The sequence below is a fragment of the Trichoderma gamsii genome (genome assembly GCF_001481775.2).
Source record: "Trichoderma gamsii strain T6085 chromosome Unknown Scaffold_11.2, whole genome shotgun sequence".
NCBI classification, from domain to species: Eukaryota; Fungi; Ascomycota; class Sordariomycetes; order Hypocreales; family Hypocreaceae; genus Trichoderma; species Trichoderma gamsii.
In genome coordinates, this window is record NW_020171348.1 from 802,329 (window position 1) to 817,593 (window position 15,265).

Here is a 15,265-nt window from a genome sequence, read left to right on the forward strand (position 1 = left end):
CGTCCATTTAAGGAAAAAATTGCCCTGGCGCCGACCCCTCCATTGGTCGCATGGCGGGGTGACTCCGATTTCTGCTCTGACTCGAAGAAGCCTGTGCGAAAGCGGATATTTTTTTTCTGTTTCTATATATTTCAAACCTCGTCACGACAATTCCACCAATTTGACTCCGCCGACATCCCTAGACGCCCATAAATCGATTCAACATGGCGGACAAGCAACCCACTGCCGGCGATGCGCCTGTCGACGCTGCCGCTGCCGCTGTTTCCAAGCTGCACCTTGACGAGGTCACCGGCAAGATGGTCTCCAAGACTGAGCTCAAGAAGCTACAAAAGGCCCGTGAGAAGGAGGCCCAGAAGAAGGAGAAGGATGCTGCCAACAAGGACAAGAAGCCCGCGCAGGCCGCTGGCAAGAAGAATGCTGAGGCTTCCGAGAAGGAGCTCACTCCTAACCAGGTATGTTTATGCGATTGAATCTTGTCGCGCGACCATTGAATTCTCTGGATTTTTTCTAACACGGCATATCCATGCAGTACTTTGAGATTCGATCAAGAGCCGTCAACGAGCTCCATGCCCAGGGCAAGGCTTACCCCCACAAGGTGCGCTCGTACTGATACCGACGAATATACCGTTGATTGCTCATCAATCCCATAGTTCCATGTTACATATGACATCCGCAAGTTCGCCGAGGAGTTCTCCAACCTCAAGAACGGCGAGTCCGACACAACCAAGAAGATTGCTCTGGCTGGCAGAGTCTACGTGAAGCGGTCAGCTGGTAGCAAGCTGTTCTTCTACGATATCCGCTCCGAGGTGCGCTTCTATGCCTGGATATTTACATATGCCTAGGCCACGCAGTCTGACAGCTTTTAGGGTACTCGTCTCCAAGTCCTTGCCCAGGCCGACAACCGCGAAGAGGGCACTCCCGAGTTTGACGAGCAGCACATCAACCTCCGCCGTGGTGATATTATCGGTTCGTAGATGAAATATTTCGCTTCATTTGCGAATACCTACTTACACCCATCATAGGCATCCGTGGTTACCCTACCCGAACCAACCCCAAGACCAAGCAGGGATCTGGCGACTTCTCTGGCGAGCTTTCTATCGCCGCTGTCGAGGTCATCCTCCTGTCACCATGCTTGCACCAGGTAAGCCATTACAATCGCGCGATCCACAACTATTCGCCCTCTGACTTAGTTCCAGATTCCCGATGACCACTACGGCTTCAAGAACCCCGAGCAGCGATTCCGTCAGCGATATCTCGATCTGATGATGAACGACAATGTCAGAAATGTCTTCCTCACCCGCGCCAAGGTTGATTCCTACATCCGTCGCTGGTTTGACGACCGGGATTTCATCTCAGTGCAAACCCCCATGCTCAATGCCATTGCTGGTGGCGCCACCGCTAAGCCATTTATTACTCACCACAACGATCTCAACATGGACATGTTCCTCCGTATCGCTCCCGAGCTGTACCTCAAGATGCTTGTTGTCGGTGGATTGAACCGAGTCTACGAGATGGGACGACAGTTCCGAAATGAGAGCATGGATTTGACCCACAACCCTGGTAAGCTTTTACTTCATGACTTCTTGAATTTAGAAATAACGCTGACCTTTTTCTAGAATTCACCACTCTGGAGTTCTATATGGCCTATGCCGATTACTATGACCTCATGGACATGACCGAGAGCCTTGTTACTGGCCTCGTCAAGCACATCCACGGCTCTTACAAGACCAAGTACCACACCATCAACGGCGAGGAAATCGAGATCAACTGGGAGGGCCCATGGCGCCGAATTGAGATGATTTCCACTCTGGAGGAGTGTGTCGGCGAGAAGTTCCCTCCTGCTGACGAGCTCCACACCGATGAGGCCAATGTGTTCCTCAAGAAGATCCTGAAGAAGACTGGTGTCGAGTGCGGCGCTCCTTTGACCAACGCCCGCATGCTGGATGCCCTTGTTGGAGAGTTCTTGGAGTCTCAATGCGTAAGTGCTTGCAAAAAATTCGAGAAACATGGGTTTGTCTGCGATCTTGACTAACACTGAACAGACTAACCCTACCTTCATCACTGGTCACCCCAAGATGATGTCCCCTCTTGCCAAGAGCTCTCGCAGCATTCCTGGCCTTTGCGAGCGATTCGAGGCTTTCGTCTGCAAGAAGGAAATTTGCAATGCGTAAGTAATTTCGGCATGAGAAAGATGACCTAGTTACTGAAAAAGAGTATAGCTACACCGAGTTGAACGTTGCCACGGAGCAGCGTGAGCGATTTGAGGAGCAGGCCCGACAGAAGGCCCAGGGTGATGACGAGGCTCAGGGCGTCGATGAGACCTTTTGCAAGGCCCTCGAGCACGGTCTCCCTCCCACCGGTGGTTGGGGTATGGGCATTGATCGAATGATGATGTTCTTGACCGACAACTACAGCATTAGAGAGGTCCTGGCTTTCCCTACCATGAAGCCAGAGCAAAACAGCGTCCCATCTGACAAGCCTGCTGTCGCCCAGGAGGCATCGACATCTGCGAATTAAAGGCAAAAAAGGGGAGGGAAAATTTGAATAAAATGAGGCGAAATTATTTGCCTTAGATGAAAACTTGATGAACATGGCTAGAATGCTGATATAAAGCAGTAGCATCATATCGATGAATGAAATTAAAACAAGAAGAATACATTTTTCACCGCAGCAAACACGTAAATGGGTCTAGCTAGCAATCTGTAGCAAAGTCAAGCCTGGCTTGAATGATAAAAGGGTATCAACAATTCATATATATCATATGTATCTGGAAAAGAAATTGTAAAAGATCGAATGCGCCACTAACGCCTAAACCATGCAACGGAGCTCTCTTCTCATATAGTCGGCTTTTAAAACTGAATGCGACGCTTGCGGCCGGTGTACTTGGACGTGGCCTTGACAATCTTTCCTTTTCGCTCCATCTGCTCCTTCTTCTTGACGATCCACGCCTTGCTTCCTTTCTTAACCTGGGTGTTGTTCGCCTTGAGTCTCTTCCTGGCGTCCAGAACATCAACGTTGTCCATGCCGCTGACCACACCAGTGATGTCTGTGTTGCCACCTTCGTTGTCATTATTGCCCACAGTAAGGACGAGATACAGCTTGACGTTCTTGGTGCCGGGGTCGTCCTCAAGGAGACCGGCGCCGAAGCCGGCCTTGACGGCAGCCTGGGTGATCATGTTGCGCTGGGTGTCGTTCTTGGGGTAAAACTGGCATACAGCACGGCCCCCTCTACGCAGCGACGCATACAGACCGTTGAAGAAGCGATTGAGCCGTCCCGTAGGCGAAGTCTCGCTCGATTCTGCGCTACAAAGCCACTGGATGGCGGAGATGCTGATGGCGGCGTCGAAGGAGCCCGCGCGGAAGGGCACGCCCTGGCCAATGTCGGCAAGCATCAGGTCACCCTCGACGTCGCGCTGCAGCGCAATGTCCAGCATGGAGGGCGAGACATCCATGCCGATCCAGGTGTGCGGCCCGCCGTCGGAGGGGTCGACGGCGGAGAGGATCTCGCCGGAGAGGCCGCTGCCGCAGCCGATGTCGAGAATGAGGGAGGGCGCTTTGAGGTCGAGCAGCTCGAGGGCGCGGCGGGTCATGGAGGCTTGGATGTTTTGGATACGGGAGCTGGTGGTGTATTTGCGGGCTTCGGTGTCGTCGTAGTGGACGTCGGCCGCGCTGAGGAGACAGTTAGAAGAGGATGGGATGAATGATGGCGGGGGGAAGGGGGGAGAGCGTACAGAGAGTCCTCGGGGCGAGACATTGTGGCGATGTGAGTGTAATTTTAGATCGTGTAGTAGTGGATTGAGAGAAATTGCTTGCTGTGCTTTGAAATAGTGAAATGCGACGCTGAGGATGATGGTCTTTTTGCTTGGGTCATTGAGTCTGCGATGCGATGGGGCATCATGATCTTTTTTTGTGGGTGTTATCGATAAGCTTATCGGAGCTGACGAGGTGCATGGCAAGTAACACATGCCAAGCTTCGTACACGGGCCTGCGAAGCTCGACATGTGATGATGGTCTACTTTGTCGCACCACCCTAGCAAACGGCTGATAAGACTCAGAAGAAAAAGCAAACTTGACTGTTGGAAAACTCTTTTGACTAATTTTTCTTTCTTTTGTTTTCGGATACATAGATAATAGATAACATCCTGCTGAAAACATCATATTGTTTGCATCTGCCTTGAAGCTTATCGGAGCGGGAAAAGTTATAGTTCCGTATGACGACAGGCATCCCACCCAAGCTCATCCCATACTTGAGTACATGAACGTGTCCACAGCTACAGCTAACCGCATCCTTGCTTTAATCTAATCTAAACGAGCCGCTCTTCCTCGTTCATTCATTCGTTCATTCTCAAGCTTCTTCTTCTTCTTCCTCTTCTTCTTCTTCTTCTTCTTCCTCTTCTTCTTCTTCTTCTTTCTTCTGTCGTAACTCATACCCCTCAGCTCAACTTGACCTTCTAGCCATATACTACACCACTAATACGCCAAGATGTGGATTCTACCGCTGCTGGGCTATGTCGGCGCCATCATCGGCTTCTGCTTCTTAACCTTGTCAATCGCGTCTGGGCTCTACTATCTTTCGGAACTGGTGGAGGAGCATACCGTCTTGGCAAAGCGCTTACTCACACGACTGATCCAGATCATCATTGGCGTGCAGGTTGCGCTCTTGATCGACGGCTTCCCCTTCTGGGCGACTGTCTTGGGAATTGTCTGCCATGTGGTGTACTTGGGTAACTTGCGGCGGTTCCCATATGTGCAGCTGACTGACCCGCTGTTCTTGCTCTCTTGTGGTATGATGCCCTGTCCAGCTTGATCTCTTGGAGAGAGTACCTACTAACGTTCTTCTTTAGTCTTGGTGCTTCTCGACCACTATGTGTGGTTCCGATTCTTCTCCAACCACCAGGAGCGAGCCTACGCCCGATCTTCCTACTACGAGCATGTGGACGTTCCGACCTTTACCATGATTGCGTCCTACTTTGGCATATGCGTCTGGCTGATTCCTTTTGCGCTCTTTGTGAGCTTGTCTGCTGGCGACAATGTCCTGCCTACCATGGGCACGGAGCCTGTTCGTGGCGTGGATGGCAAGAATAAGCCCCAAGGCTTGGTCAAGGCGCTTGTTGATTGGGTTCGAGGGTTGATTGGAGATATGGCTGGCAGCGGGATGGACCGGCCGTAAGAATATAATTGTCCTTGTCAAAATGGGGCAGGGGCTGTCTTTACTATGGCGAGGCCGGCCAGTCTCAAATAGATTTGAGGCCGATTCGCTGAATTGAGGGTCCACGGTATCAGGTGTCTACCTGCTTTGGCCATCTGATTTATGTCGTTACTTTTACATGGTAATTTGATATCCGTCTGTTCTGTCCTATTGTTACTAACAACGCTTACAGAGGCATTTCTTGGCTGGGCAAGCTGCATACGATTTATTATAATGATGCTACTCTGTAATCTGGATCGTTTGAACGTCAAGACAGGTGTTATGCTTGTCGAATGAGGAGTAGCGCATACTGAAATGCTGCGTTGTATAATATGTATCATATGGGTAAGGGATAAGGTGCAGCACGCGGCGTTCTCTGCTTGTGTATTCATGTATTGCCCCAATATCGTTAGTATTTAAAGCTACAATTTCTATGAACTGGCATCTTCAGTCGACATTATTCAGCTCATGGGTGTTCATCTTTCTTAGTAGGCTCAAAAGAAATGAGCTTTTTGAACTTGTGTAGCCCTTGGGTAGATGAGATTGATAACAGAAGAAGAAATAAGGCGATCAGTTGATCATCTAGACGGCTATCTGAAGCTCACTAACGCATCTTCCGCTTCCGCTCCCTTCACACACTCGGGCAACGCATACAGTGCTCTGTGGCCCATCTGCAAAGAACTCAACAATTACTCATTCTCGCATCGCGCGAATATTCGGTATCCTTGTAACCCTGTTGTACACTAAAAATACAAAATCGCAAGACATGTGTTTATCAAGACTTGTTGTTGCCTTCGCCAGCTTCCCAGAACTTCTTGTCTACCTTGTCGTCCGGCGCTGTATGACCGTGATCAAACTTCTCTTCGAAGTCTTTGTTGCTATTGGCAAGATGTCGTGTTAGCTTTTTATTTTTCTCTTCCTTTTTTTCGTATTGTCCAAAAGAGGATAATGGCTCTTACTGTTGCCGCACTTCCTCCTTTTGCTCTTTCGTGAGTTCCTTTGCCTTATTGACACCCGGCATGCTCAGATTAGAGATCTTGGGCTGCGGAGCATGGTTTCCTTGCGACTCCTTGCTTTGGTCGGGCTTTTCGTCTCCTTCGAGCTTGACGGCGGAATTGAAGCGCGGGATTGTCTGGTGGAAGGATCGGCGGAATGTGCTGGTGGCAGTGGTGCGGATGAAGCTGGAGGAGGAAATTTGGCGGAGATGCATCGTTGAAGCCATGATGGTTGAGTTCGTTTGATAGACTTTCAATTGATTTAATTGAATTTTAAAGTTTTAATGAAAATGCAATTGAATTGTATGGCATTTTGTATAGCTGTTATGGTTTGCGAGATTCGCCCCTTTGATGGAGTGATTTGGGGTGACGTCAAGCCTTCATGACATCACCCGCTCGCAACGGATTTTGAGTTACAGTGAGACAGAGCTACGCGAAGCGGGATGTGAGATGTGAGAGGTAGACAAGCACGTGGATTTATTATTAGTTGGGAAAATTTTCAGGTTGCTGAACTATGTAACTGGGTAAAAAATTGGAGAAAAGACAATAATAGAAAATCGCTGCAGATCCGACACCAATCTTTAACCATATCAAGACACTATCAACAAAAGGTATCAAAGAGAGACGAGCCCAATTCCTACTTTAAGCGTCGCGGGCGATGCGGATAACGGGCGATCCCATTCCTGAGCCTTTGCCCCAAGCTTCATGGGCCTCTTTGATATCGTCAAATTCCCAGACGGCCTTGATCGGAGGGGTGATGATTCCATCCCTGGTCATGTTGAGCAGCAGCTGCAGTTCAGGCTTAAAAGTCTTTTGGTCGCGCGTGATGAAGTAGAAGTTGGCTCCTTTGTTGGACCAGATATAGAGGTTCTTAAACATCAACTTGGCTATCGGGATCCAGGGATTGCGTCGCTTCGCACCAGTGAGATTGCTGAGATTGTTTCCGTAGGCGACGACCACGCTTCTCTCCTTGGGCGTCAAGATGTCGTAGGACTCGTCGAAGCTTTCAAAGCCCAGGGCGTCAAAGACGGCGTGCACGCCTCCGAGGTCCTTCATGGCGGCGATCCAGTCCTTGTTGGTGTAGAGATACGGATGAGCACCTGCTTCTTTGAGGGCGGCGTGGTTCCTCTCAGAGGCTGTGCCGTAGACAGTTGCGCCTTGGAGGAGGGAGAGATACATGACGGCCTGGCCAACGGCTCCGCTGATGCCGTGGATGAAGACGCGCTGGCCCTCGGACACTTTTGCGGCGCGGTGGACCATGCCGTAGGCCGTGGACCAGTCGACTGGCAAGGCGACGGCCACTTTGGGGTCAACGCCGTCGGGGATGGCTACAAGGTACTTTTCCGGGATGTTGATGTACTCGGCGTCGGAGTCGTACTTTGTCAGCGCCGTGACGAGGGTGCCGGGCTCGAACTTGGAGCTGCCGGGCCCGTTGACGGAGACGCGGCCGGCGAAGCAGTAGCCCGGCGTGAAGGGAGGGGCGCTCTGGAAGGGGTAGACGCCGAGGCGCATGTTGACGTCGGCGCCGGCGAAGCCTGCGTAGAGGATCTTGACCTGGACGTGGTCCTTGGGCGGAGGGGGGAGGTCCTCGGTGACGAACTGGAGGGAGGTGGAGGGGGGGCCGTAGGCGGTGATGACGACTTTGCGGTTGGGGACTGCCATTGTGGTGATGGAGTTTGTGTGAGGTTGTGGTGGTGTTGAGTGCGTTTCGTGTAAGTGAGACTGTATAGGTTGATGGTGTTCGCGATATTATTTAGAAAGAAAGTAAAGAGAAATGTGTAGTTGTCTGTAGCTGTTTGTTGGTGATGCTGAAATATCAGAATTCCATCTCCAAAAGGCAGCGGCACATCACCCTATTTATCTCCTCCTTCATCATCTTACTTTTCGCATTCGCCAGACGGAGCCCAATCAGCTCTCAATCACGGCACAGCCCTTGTCGTCACCGCGCAGCAGCCCAAGGCACCACTCGGCCGTGTCGCAGCCGACTATAGCGCCACGGCGCCAATTTAGCAGCAGTATCATGATCCTACAGGTTGCGTGTTCCTTTTCTTTTTTTGGAGAAATGACAAGGCTGTGAGTTACGTAGTTGTAGAAGCCATGGCGAGATTCAATTGTTCCGGTTCAAGCAGAGCAGTGCCTGTTTTAGTCCCAGTTGGGAAGATGCGAGAACGAAAAAGGATTGACGATAAGCTTAAGATGGCCCACCCCTGTTCAATGTGCCCTGTGCTTTTGCTTATTGTCCTTCTTTAGCAGACTCCGGGCCGTTGGATGTCGGTGCCACGGAGCTTAGGCGGGGAGAAATTTGAGCCGTTTGGCGCTTGGGTGGTTTTGTGGCGTTTTTTTAGCAGCTGGTCATGGCGGTAAAATATGGGGGAGTGTCAGGGCGCTTTAGTCGCTGGGATGTACCACTGGGTGAATCGCTGCTATTGCGTCGCTTGCTGGTGTCAATGCTCAAGAGCCGGTATACGGTTACAGAATTTCTTAAAAATTTATGAAAAAAATTGGAAATCAATATTTATGCCTCATTTCATCATAAAATGAGTTTTTAACCCTGTAATTACCATAAAAGATGGCATATCATCTATGAACGCAATTGCAGCCATAACACCAAGAGACTTGTCGGGTACCTCTCCCTTCAGTGAGGCTGTCGATGCAAGCCCCAGCGGCTCGGGTAGATTCTCGCCGCGTGGCGTTCGGTGGCTTGACCAGGGCCTCTGGAAGGGTCTCAGTTCTCAAGGCTCGTTCTCGTTCATGCATCCTCAATTCTCCGATACTCAGCATCATCATGTCTATATTAGCAACGTACGCGTCTTCGGATTGACCTATTCCTCCATCTCTCGTCTCCCTACCAACGAGGCATCTGACAACAAGATTTTCGAAAGATGCTTCGCAATCCCATCATGGCTCCTCTTCAACACCACTGAGTCACTTGGTCTGCTCGGACTCATTCGTTTGATATCACGTCAAGGCATCCTGGACACGCCTTTTCTAGCTCCGCAGTGATGTCCTTCCATACTCGAACCTGCCATTCTCTTCCGTCATCGTCCGTGACCCAGTTGGGAACGATATGGCTTACGCACACGTTTCATTAGCCTTGTCTACTTCTCTAGGCATTGTCTTGACCAATGTAGAAGAGGCCACATCGAGAAGGAGATCGAAATTGAAAGACTCACTCGCTAATCTCACACTCTGAGAGGTATCTGCCGTGGGCTTCCTCACCGACCGTGAGGCCATGAAGCAACGTCCGGCTGCCCATTTCAGCGTTTCGGCCTATTAGCGACAGAACGGCGCCAATTTGAAGCCGGACGCTGGAATTGAGATGACGTGGAAGGTTGGTCTTGCAGGCACCTGGATTTACCATGGTAATTGTCACGCCGGTACGAGAAAATGGCACTCGCCGTGCGAATTCGAAATACGCAAAGGTGAGAAGTAGCTTGGACAGAGGATAGCTGGGAGATGTCCCGGTCAGCTTCGCCTTATCGAGCTCTTCAAGCAAAAGTCCAAACAGCAGAAAGAAGATTGTCTGCTTACCCCGTGTTACTCAACTTGGGCGCCCACTTCTGACGGTCTCTCAAATCTCCGAAAATATTGCCAATGTCCAACTTTTCCCATATTGGCTTTGCTTGAAAGGCGAGCCCACTACCGATAATGACCAGCTGCGGTACAATGCCAAACTGTCTGGCTGACTTGTGCAAATGCGGCAGCATCAAAAGAACTATCAAGAATGTCGAAAATATATTCACCGTCATATTTGCTTCATTTCCCTCCTTTACAACCCAAGACCCCTCCGCGGTGCCTGCATTCTCCACGATGCCGTCAATCCGGTGGAGCTCTTCGCCGGCTTTCTTTGCAAACGCCGCAACAGACTCATAGCTTCCGAGATCGATTTCCCATACCTGGAGAATGCTGGTATCGCACCCTGTCTCCGTCTCGATAGTTTTCTTCGCGACCTCGCCCTTATCTCTGCTTCGAACTCCCAAAATCACTCGTGAAGAGCCGAGGCGGGCAAGATGCTTGACACATTCATACCCGATGCCACTGTTGGCTCCAGTGACGATATACGTACGCCCTTGACAATCAGTAGGTGTAAGTGCCAGAGGAAGATTTTTGTACTGTGCACGAATGAAGTGAAAGAAAGACATTCTTAAGACAATCACGTATGCAAACTGGTGCAAGACTCTGAGAGTAAAGATGCATCACTTTCATTTCGAGGAGCCCTATGACTGCGCTTTATATACCCGCTTGCATTCATCCTTCGACCATATCGTCGCCAATTGACTATTTTACAGCTAAAGATCCTGGAGGATTGGCGTTGGCGCACATGAAGCATAGGCACCAATTAAATCAGGGCAACCTCGTTATATACGGCGACTAATTAACTATTCCATCGCCGACTTTAGCATAATAGGCATCGCAATAGGTGCGAAAGCTTTCTGCCCATACCAGAGTTGGAATCGCTTCATGCAGATAATTCCTACCTCAGCTCAGCTACACCCCGCAAAGCTTGCCAACGCCGAGTACCAGTGTAGCATTAATACTGTTGTTTTATCATAGTTGGTAGGTCACAATGATCTTCACGAATGCTACGAATGCTGTCGCAGTAGACAAATCTATATAATTGCTTCGGTTAACCATTTTCTAGATAAATATTTCTCATATCTTTATATTGTACATTCCATGTCAAAAAAAAAAAAATTCGCCAGTTTAACAACGCCATAAACACCAATCATTTCTGCAAAGAAGCTTCAATCGTTTTAGCCCTGAGCATGATGGACTCCCCCTCTTAGTGTCGAAGCCAACTTCTGTCTTACACTGTCTTTATTCCGATGCGAATCGTACCCATCGCGGTCCTCAAATCCCACCTTTTGAGGGCGCGGAGGAGGTGGCGGCGGCGCATGGTGAGGCGCTGACTGCGCTGTCGAGTAATATGCTTCATCCCACTCCTGAGGAGACACCTCCTGGTGAGCTACTCCATTTGTCTGGAGATCGGGATGGCTCTGTTGAGGGACTGGTGGCGCTCGCTGCGTAGTATCTACACTGATAGATGAACGAGACCGTTCTTCGCGCTTCTTTCGACGAATCGGCGAGCTTGGCGTTACTTGCGGCTGCTGCACATTTCCATTCGACAAGGATGTCGAATAGCGCTTAGAACTGTAGCTGTTCCGGCGCTGGTCCTCATCATCTGTCCCAACCTCATCATCCATGTCATCATCATATGAGCGTAGCTCGCTTCTCATCGCCAGGCTGGCACATATGCTCCGTGCTTCTTCAATAGCCACCTTCCTCGCCTTTAATGCCGCGCGCTTGTCGCGAGCCTCTTTGTTCTCAGCGGCGATGGCCTCAACAGTAGCATTTTGCATGCGGAGAATTTCGATGGGATTGAACAGTCCGAGCAATCTCATAAGTAAGTGTCTTTCGACAACCTGGGTGATGGTGTTGCGGGTGAATATCCGTGCTGTCAGGTCATAGTATATGAGCATCTTCTCGAGCACTTCCTCCGCCTCGGTATAGGTGCCACCGTCTTTCAAAGCCTCTGAGCGCCATCTGACGAGACGTTGTTCATATTCAGGGTCGTATGGCTGAATTTCCAGCTCCAAATCGTCAATCAGCCTCTTAAGCTCCTTCTCGGCTTGCTCCATCATCTCCTTCATCTTGTTCTCCAGGAAATGGAAACGCAGGGGCTCTCTCATCCGCAATGGCCAGACGTAGTCAATAACATCGGCGAGAAATTCGTTACAGATGACAGCAACGTTATCTTTGTACTCCTGTGCCAGAACGGGCCAGGGGCGAGAAAAGTCCTGGAAAAGTATATACGGAGCTCTTGGGTTAGAGTCGAGGGGAAGCTCGTTACCACGAATCTGTCGCAGGAGCGGCTCGACTTCTCTCTGAGCAAACTCCTTCTTGGACTGATCGCCGACGACACCTGCTGCCGGCAGATTATTCGTCCCAGAGCTATTGGAAGAAGAAAAGTTGACCTTGCTATTGTGCTGGCGGAAAAGGCGTGCAAACTTTTCGCTTTCTTCGCGGACGCGAGCTCGGAGCTTCTGCGCCGGTGTTCCTTTGGGATGGGATTGTCGGGCGAAGAAGGATTCTCCAACGGGATTCTTATAATTGCCATTCACAGCCGGAGTAACCAGATTGTTGGATGCAGAGAAGAGCTCGCCCATTTCGAAGCGCATCTCTTCAATGGTCTCTTTTCCGGAACCCATGGCTTTCAGGTCCGCCTCGCACTGCTCAAGAGCTTGTTGAATCTGTCTCCGAAGCGTCTTCACATGTTTTCCTACATGTCGTTGTAACTGAGAGCTGAGCTTCTGTCTCAAGGCTTCTATTCCCAACATTGCAGGTGGCAGAGCTGCCCATTTGCCTCTTGCGAAGAAATCTGCTTCCCGACGTGATCTTTCTTCGAGAGACGACCAGAATTCTCCTGGGCCTGGATTAAGCAGGATATACCATCCGAGCTTAAAATTGTTTTCTTGGTCTTGGTTTGTTACAAGCCCAATGAATTTATCTTCGAGGCCGATACCTTCTGTCATGTCAGGCTTTGTCAAGACGCCAATGGTTCGCGAGCCTGTAGGGTCGAAATGACGAGCTTTTTTCAATATTGGCGCCTGGACATAATCGTTGTTTCCGCCAATAACAGCCAGGATGATTGTTCGGCTGCTCTTCATATATCGATCAGAGAGGATCTCGATGGTCTGAATATCGGCCTCGGACTGATCCCGGTTGGCCACACGGACCAATCCGGGCAGGTCGACAAGACTCAGCATGGGCATTTCCGGCCCTGTCTTTTCTACGACGAGGATATCGCGAGCAGCAAAACGTCCCGGTATATTTCGAGGGGCGATCAGCTCGGTTGCTTCTCTCATCATGGCATCAAACGGCGTATCGATGCCAGCGTCACCTCCAAACTGCAACAGGCGAGCCTGTTCATTGTATGGACGGTTTTTGTCTGGAATAATAGACACTTTGAGGTTGGTTTCTTTCGATCTTCTCAATCGAATCTCAGTGGCATGACGAGTGCACGCTCCGGCATCTCGCGGGAACGGCGTGCCACTGAGGGCTTCTAAGACGGAGCTTTTGCCGGCGGATTGGTCGCCAACGACGACAATCTGTGGAAGCTTGACATTGTCTAATTGCGCAAACTGGAGTTTATCGATGAGATCCAACAAGCCTCTCTGCTCGTCTGCGAGCCCTTGCGCATCTAGCGAAGAGCCGAGGGTTTGAGCCATGGCGGGATTTGCGGATTGGGAGTTGAAACGAATGGATCCCATCACCTGGTGAGTCTGAATGCACAAACGCAGAGAAATGACGATATGATGTAAAGATGCACAGGAGTAAATTTCGCTACCGGAATGCTCTATATATACGAGAACAAAAACAAAAAGCAAACTAGGACAAACAGCCACAGCAGGCAGATTTATCGAACATGTGAAACGGCCCTTTCGCCCATACAAACACGCATTGTTAATCTCACTTTCGCCACTCAGTCCGCCTCATTCCATTACTTGCGCACTGGGATTTGCCGCTGCGTACGTATTTGCGTACGAATGCTTTAGAGGCAACCATTTAAACAAGCCTCTTAGTGTAAGTGCGAATAGGACAGCCTAGAATATGTGGGGTACCGCGAATGCCGGATTACGTATTCCTTCAGCTTAGCCGCGATTCATATGGTGGGCCAATTGACTATTGGCAATGGATGACACGCCAATATTTAGCATCAATGCTGTGGCAGTGGTAGAAGCAGTATATAGAACGAATAGTGGCTGTGCTTCACAGTCATTGTTACGCATAGAACTATTGTAGGCGCATAGAAGAGCGTATGTAGGCAGCAATAACTCTTCAATTGCAGGAAATAGAAGCTCAACTGCTCATATAAGACCACTCAATGATCGTTCGCCGCTAGTATCGAAGTATAGCGCCAGCGTTTCCCCGGATCATGCGGCTTTTCGGCTATACTTTTGACATACTGCGCTGAATAGCCGTTACTGCTGTTGCCAGTATATTAGGTATGAAGAGTTTCGATCAATCAGATAGATAAAGTAGAGCTATTCCGGGCGTAAACGCACTACTCCAAGTTGGCAATTTTAGAGGGAGGTTATGGTGATCAGCCTTTTAAGATCAGGGCCTGGAGATCATTGCAAGGCGCAGCAGCACAATAGCCAATGAAAAATAGGTAACATTGTACTTAGTGTTCTTAGTCAACTAAATACTAGCTTCTTTAGGCGTTGAATAGATTTGCCCTGGTAGGGGATTTAAGACGTATAAAAGAGAGAGAGAATTAGTTGCCTCAATCGCTTTAATAGCCAAGGATTCCAGACAACGTCTGATCGCCACGCAGACATAGAGAAGCGCCGAAATATATTGAAGAGAATCAGATTAATCTCTCTCTTTTTTTTTAACTACGCTGATGGGGCCTGCGCAAACGAGAGCAGTCACGAGCAGAATGTAAATTAGGAAAAAGAAAAGTGACTGTCCCATTATCATGTTCCTGCTAACCACACCTCCCATGGCCATTCTTCAAATGCTTACAGAACTTTTCGTAGAGTTGTTGAAGAAACCAACCACAAAGCGAATAAAGCCTCCCAAATCGAAATCACTCTCGTATCCATTGCGCACTAATCCCAGCTCCATGTCCGATTCCAAATAAAGCGAAAATCTCGAAGATTGACGTCTCTCGAAAAATTTGGTCAATCCGAAAACTCAGCGAGCTGACTGATCTGAATACCTCCCTCTAGCAAGCCTTTCCATTCATGCTCCATATGGGCAATCATGTGGTATAGCCTCCTCGGCTCGTATTTGAATACCAAAATAATTTCGAGAAGGGTTCTTAAAGAGTTTCAAATCTCATTCGCTATCAGTCATCTCTGGCTGAGTCCTCGCTTTTCTTTTCTTTCCTTTCTTTTCAACACTTTTGAGCAGTCGCTCCATTTTGGATTCTTTCTGCTGATTGCGAAAGAACAAGTACAGCTCATAAGCAATATCAGACAACACAACGAGTTTTTCTCTCGGAGCTTTTTGAGTTTGCATCTTATTTGCCAAATGAGAAAGGGTAGATATATCATCGGCCAATTTCTCATTGACT

The 15,265-nt window shown here is 49.5% G+C and overlaps 6 protein-coding genes across 6 annotated transcripts; 2 read left to right on the forward strand and 4 right to left on the reverse strand.

Annotated features, from left to right (window-relative positions):
- Positions 1-203: 203 nt before the first annotated feature.
- Positions 204-2,517, forward strand: TGAM01_v204160 (lysyl-tRNA synthetase; the record flags this gene model as incomplete). Its single annotated transcript, XM_018800712.1, has 9 exons — positions 204-452; positions 530-595; positions 651-806; positions 867-966; positions 1,023-1,141; positions 1,197-1,560; positions 1,617-1,978; positions 2,043-2,167; positions 2,220-2,517. 9 exons carry the CDS (start codon positions 204-206, stop codon positions 2,515-2,517), a joined length of 1,839 nt encoding a protein of 612 aa, XP_018666177.1.
- Positions 2,518-2,849: 332 nt separating this feature from the next.
- Positions 2,850-3,754, reverse strand: TGAM01_v204161 (hypothetical protein; the record flags this gene model as incomplete). Its single annotated transcript, XM_018800713.1, has 2 exons — positions 2,850-3,669; positions 3,732-3,754. The coding sequence occupies 2 exons, from the start codon at positions 3,752-3,754 to the stop codon at positions 2,850-2,852; spliced, it is 843 nt and encodes a 280-aa protein (XP_018666178.1).
- A 729-nt stretch (positions 3,755-4,483) lies between these two features.
- TGAM01_v204162 (hypothetical protein) lies at positions 4,484-5,170 on the forward strand (the record flags this gene model as incomplete). Its single annotated transcript, XM_018800714.1, has 2 exons — positions 4,484-4,784; positions 4,845-5,170. 2 exons carry the CDS (start codon positions 4,484-4,486, stop codon positions 5,168-5,170), a joined length of 627 nt encoding a protein of 208 aa, XP_018666179.1.
- A 793-nt stretch (positions 5,171-5,963) lies between these two features.
- Positions 5,964-6,410, reverse strand: TGAM01_v204163 (hypothetical protein; the record flags this gene model as incomplete). The annotated part of the gene is made up of 2 exons (XM_018800715.1): positions 5,964-6,066; positions 6,148-6,410. The coding sequence occupies 2 exons, from the start codon at positions 6,408-6,410 to the stop codon at positions 5,964-5,966; spliced, it is 366 nt and encodes a 121-aa protein (XP_018666180.1).
- Positions 6,411-6,825: 415 nt separating this feature from the next.
- On the reverse strand, positions 6,826-7,845 carry TGAM01_v204164 (hypothetical protein; the record flags this gene model as incomplete). Its single annotated transcript, XM_018800716.1, has 1 exon — positions 6,826-7,845. One exon carries the CDS (start codon positions 7,843-7,845, stop codon positions 6,826-6,828), a length of 1,020 nt encoding a protein of 339 aa, XP_018666181.1.
- Positions 7,846-9,352: 1,507 nt separating this feature from the next.
- On the reverse strand, positions 9,353-13,412 carry TGAM01_v204165 (hypothetical protein; the record flags this gene model as incomplete). Its single annotated transcript, XM_018800717.1, has 3 exons — positions 9,353-9,632; positions 9,715-10,295; positions 10,995-13,412. 3 exons carry the CDS (start codon positions 13,410-13,412, stop codon positions 9,353-9,355), a joined length of 3,279 nt encoding a protein of 1,092 aa, XP_018666182.1.
- Between the last annotated feature and the right edge of the window lie 1,853 nt (positions 13,413-15,265).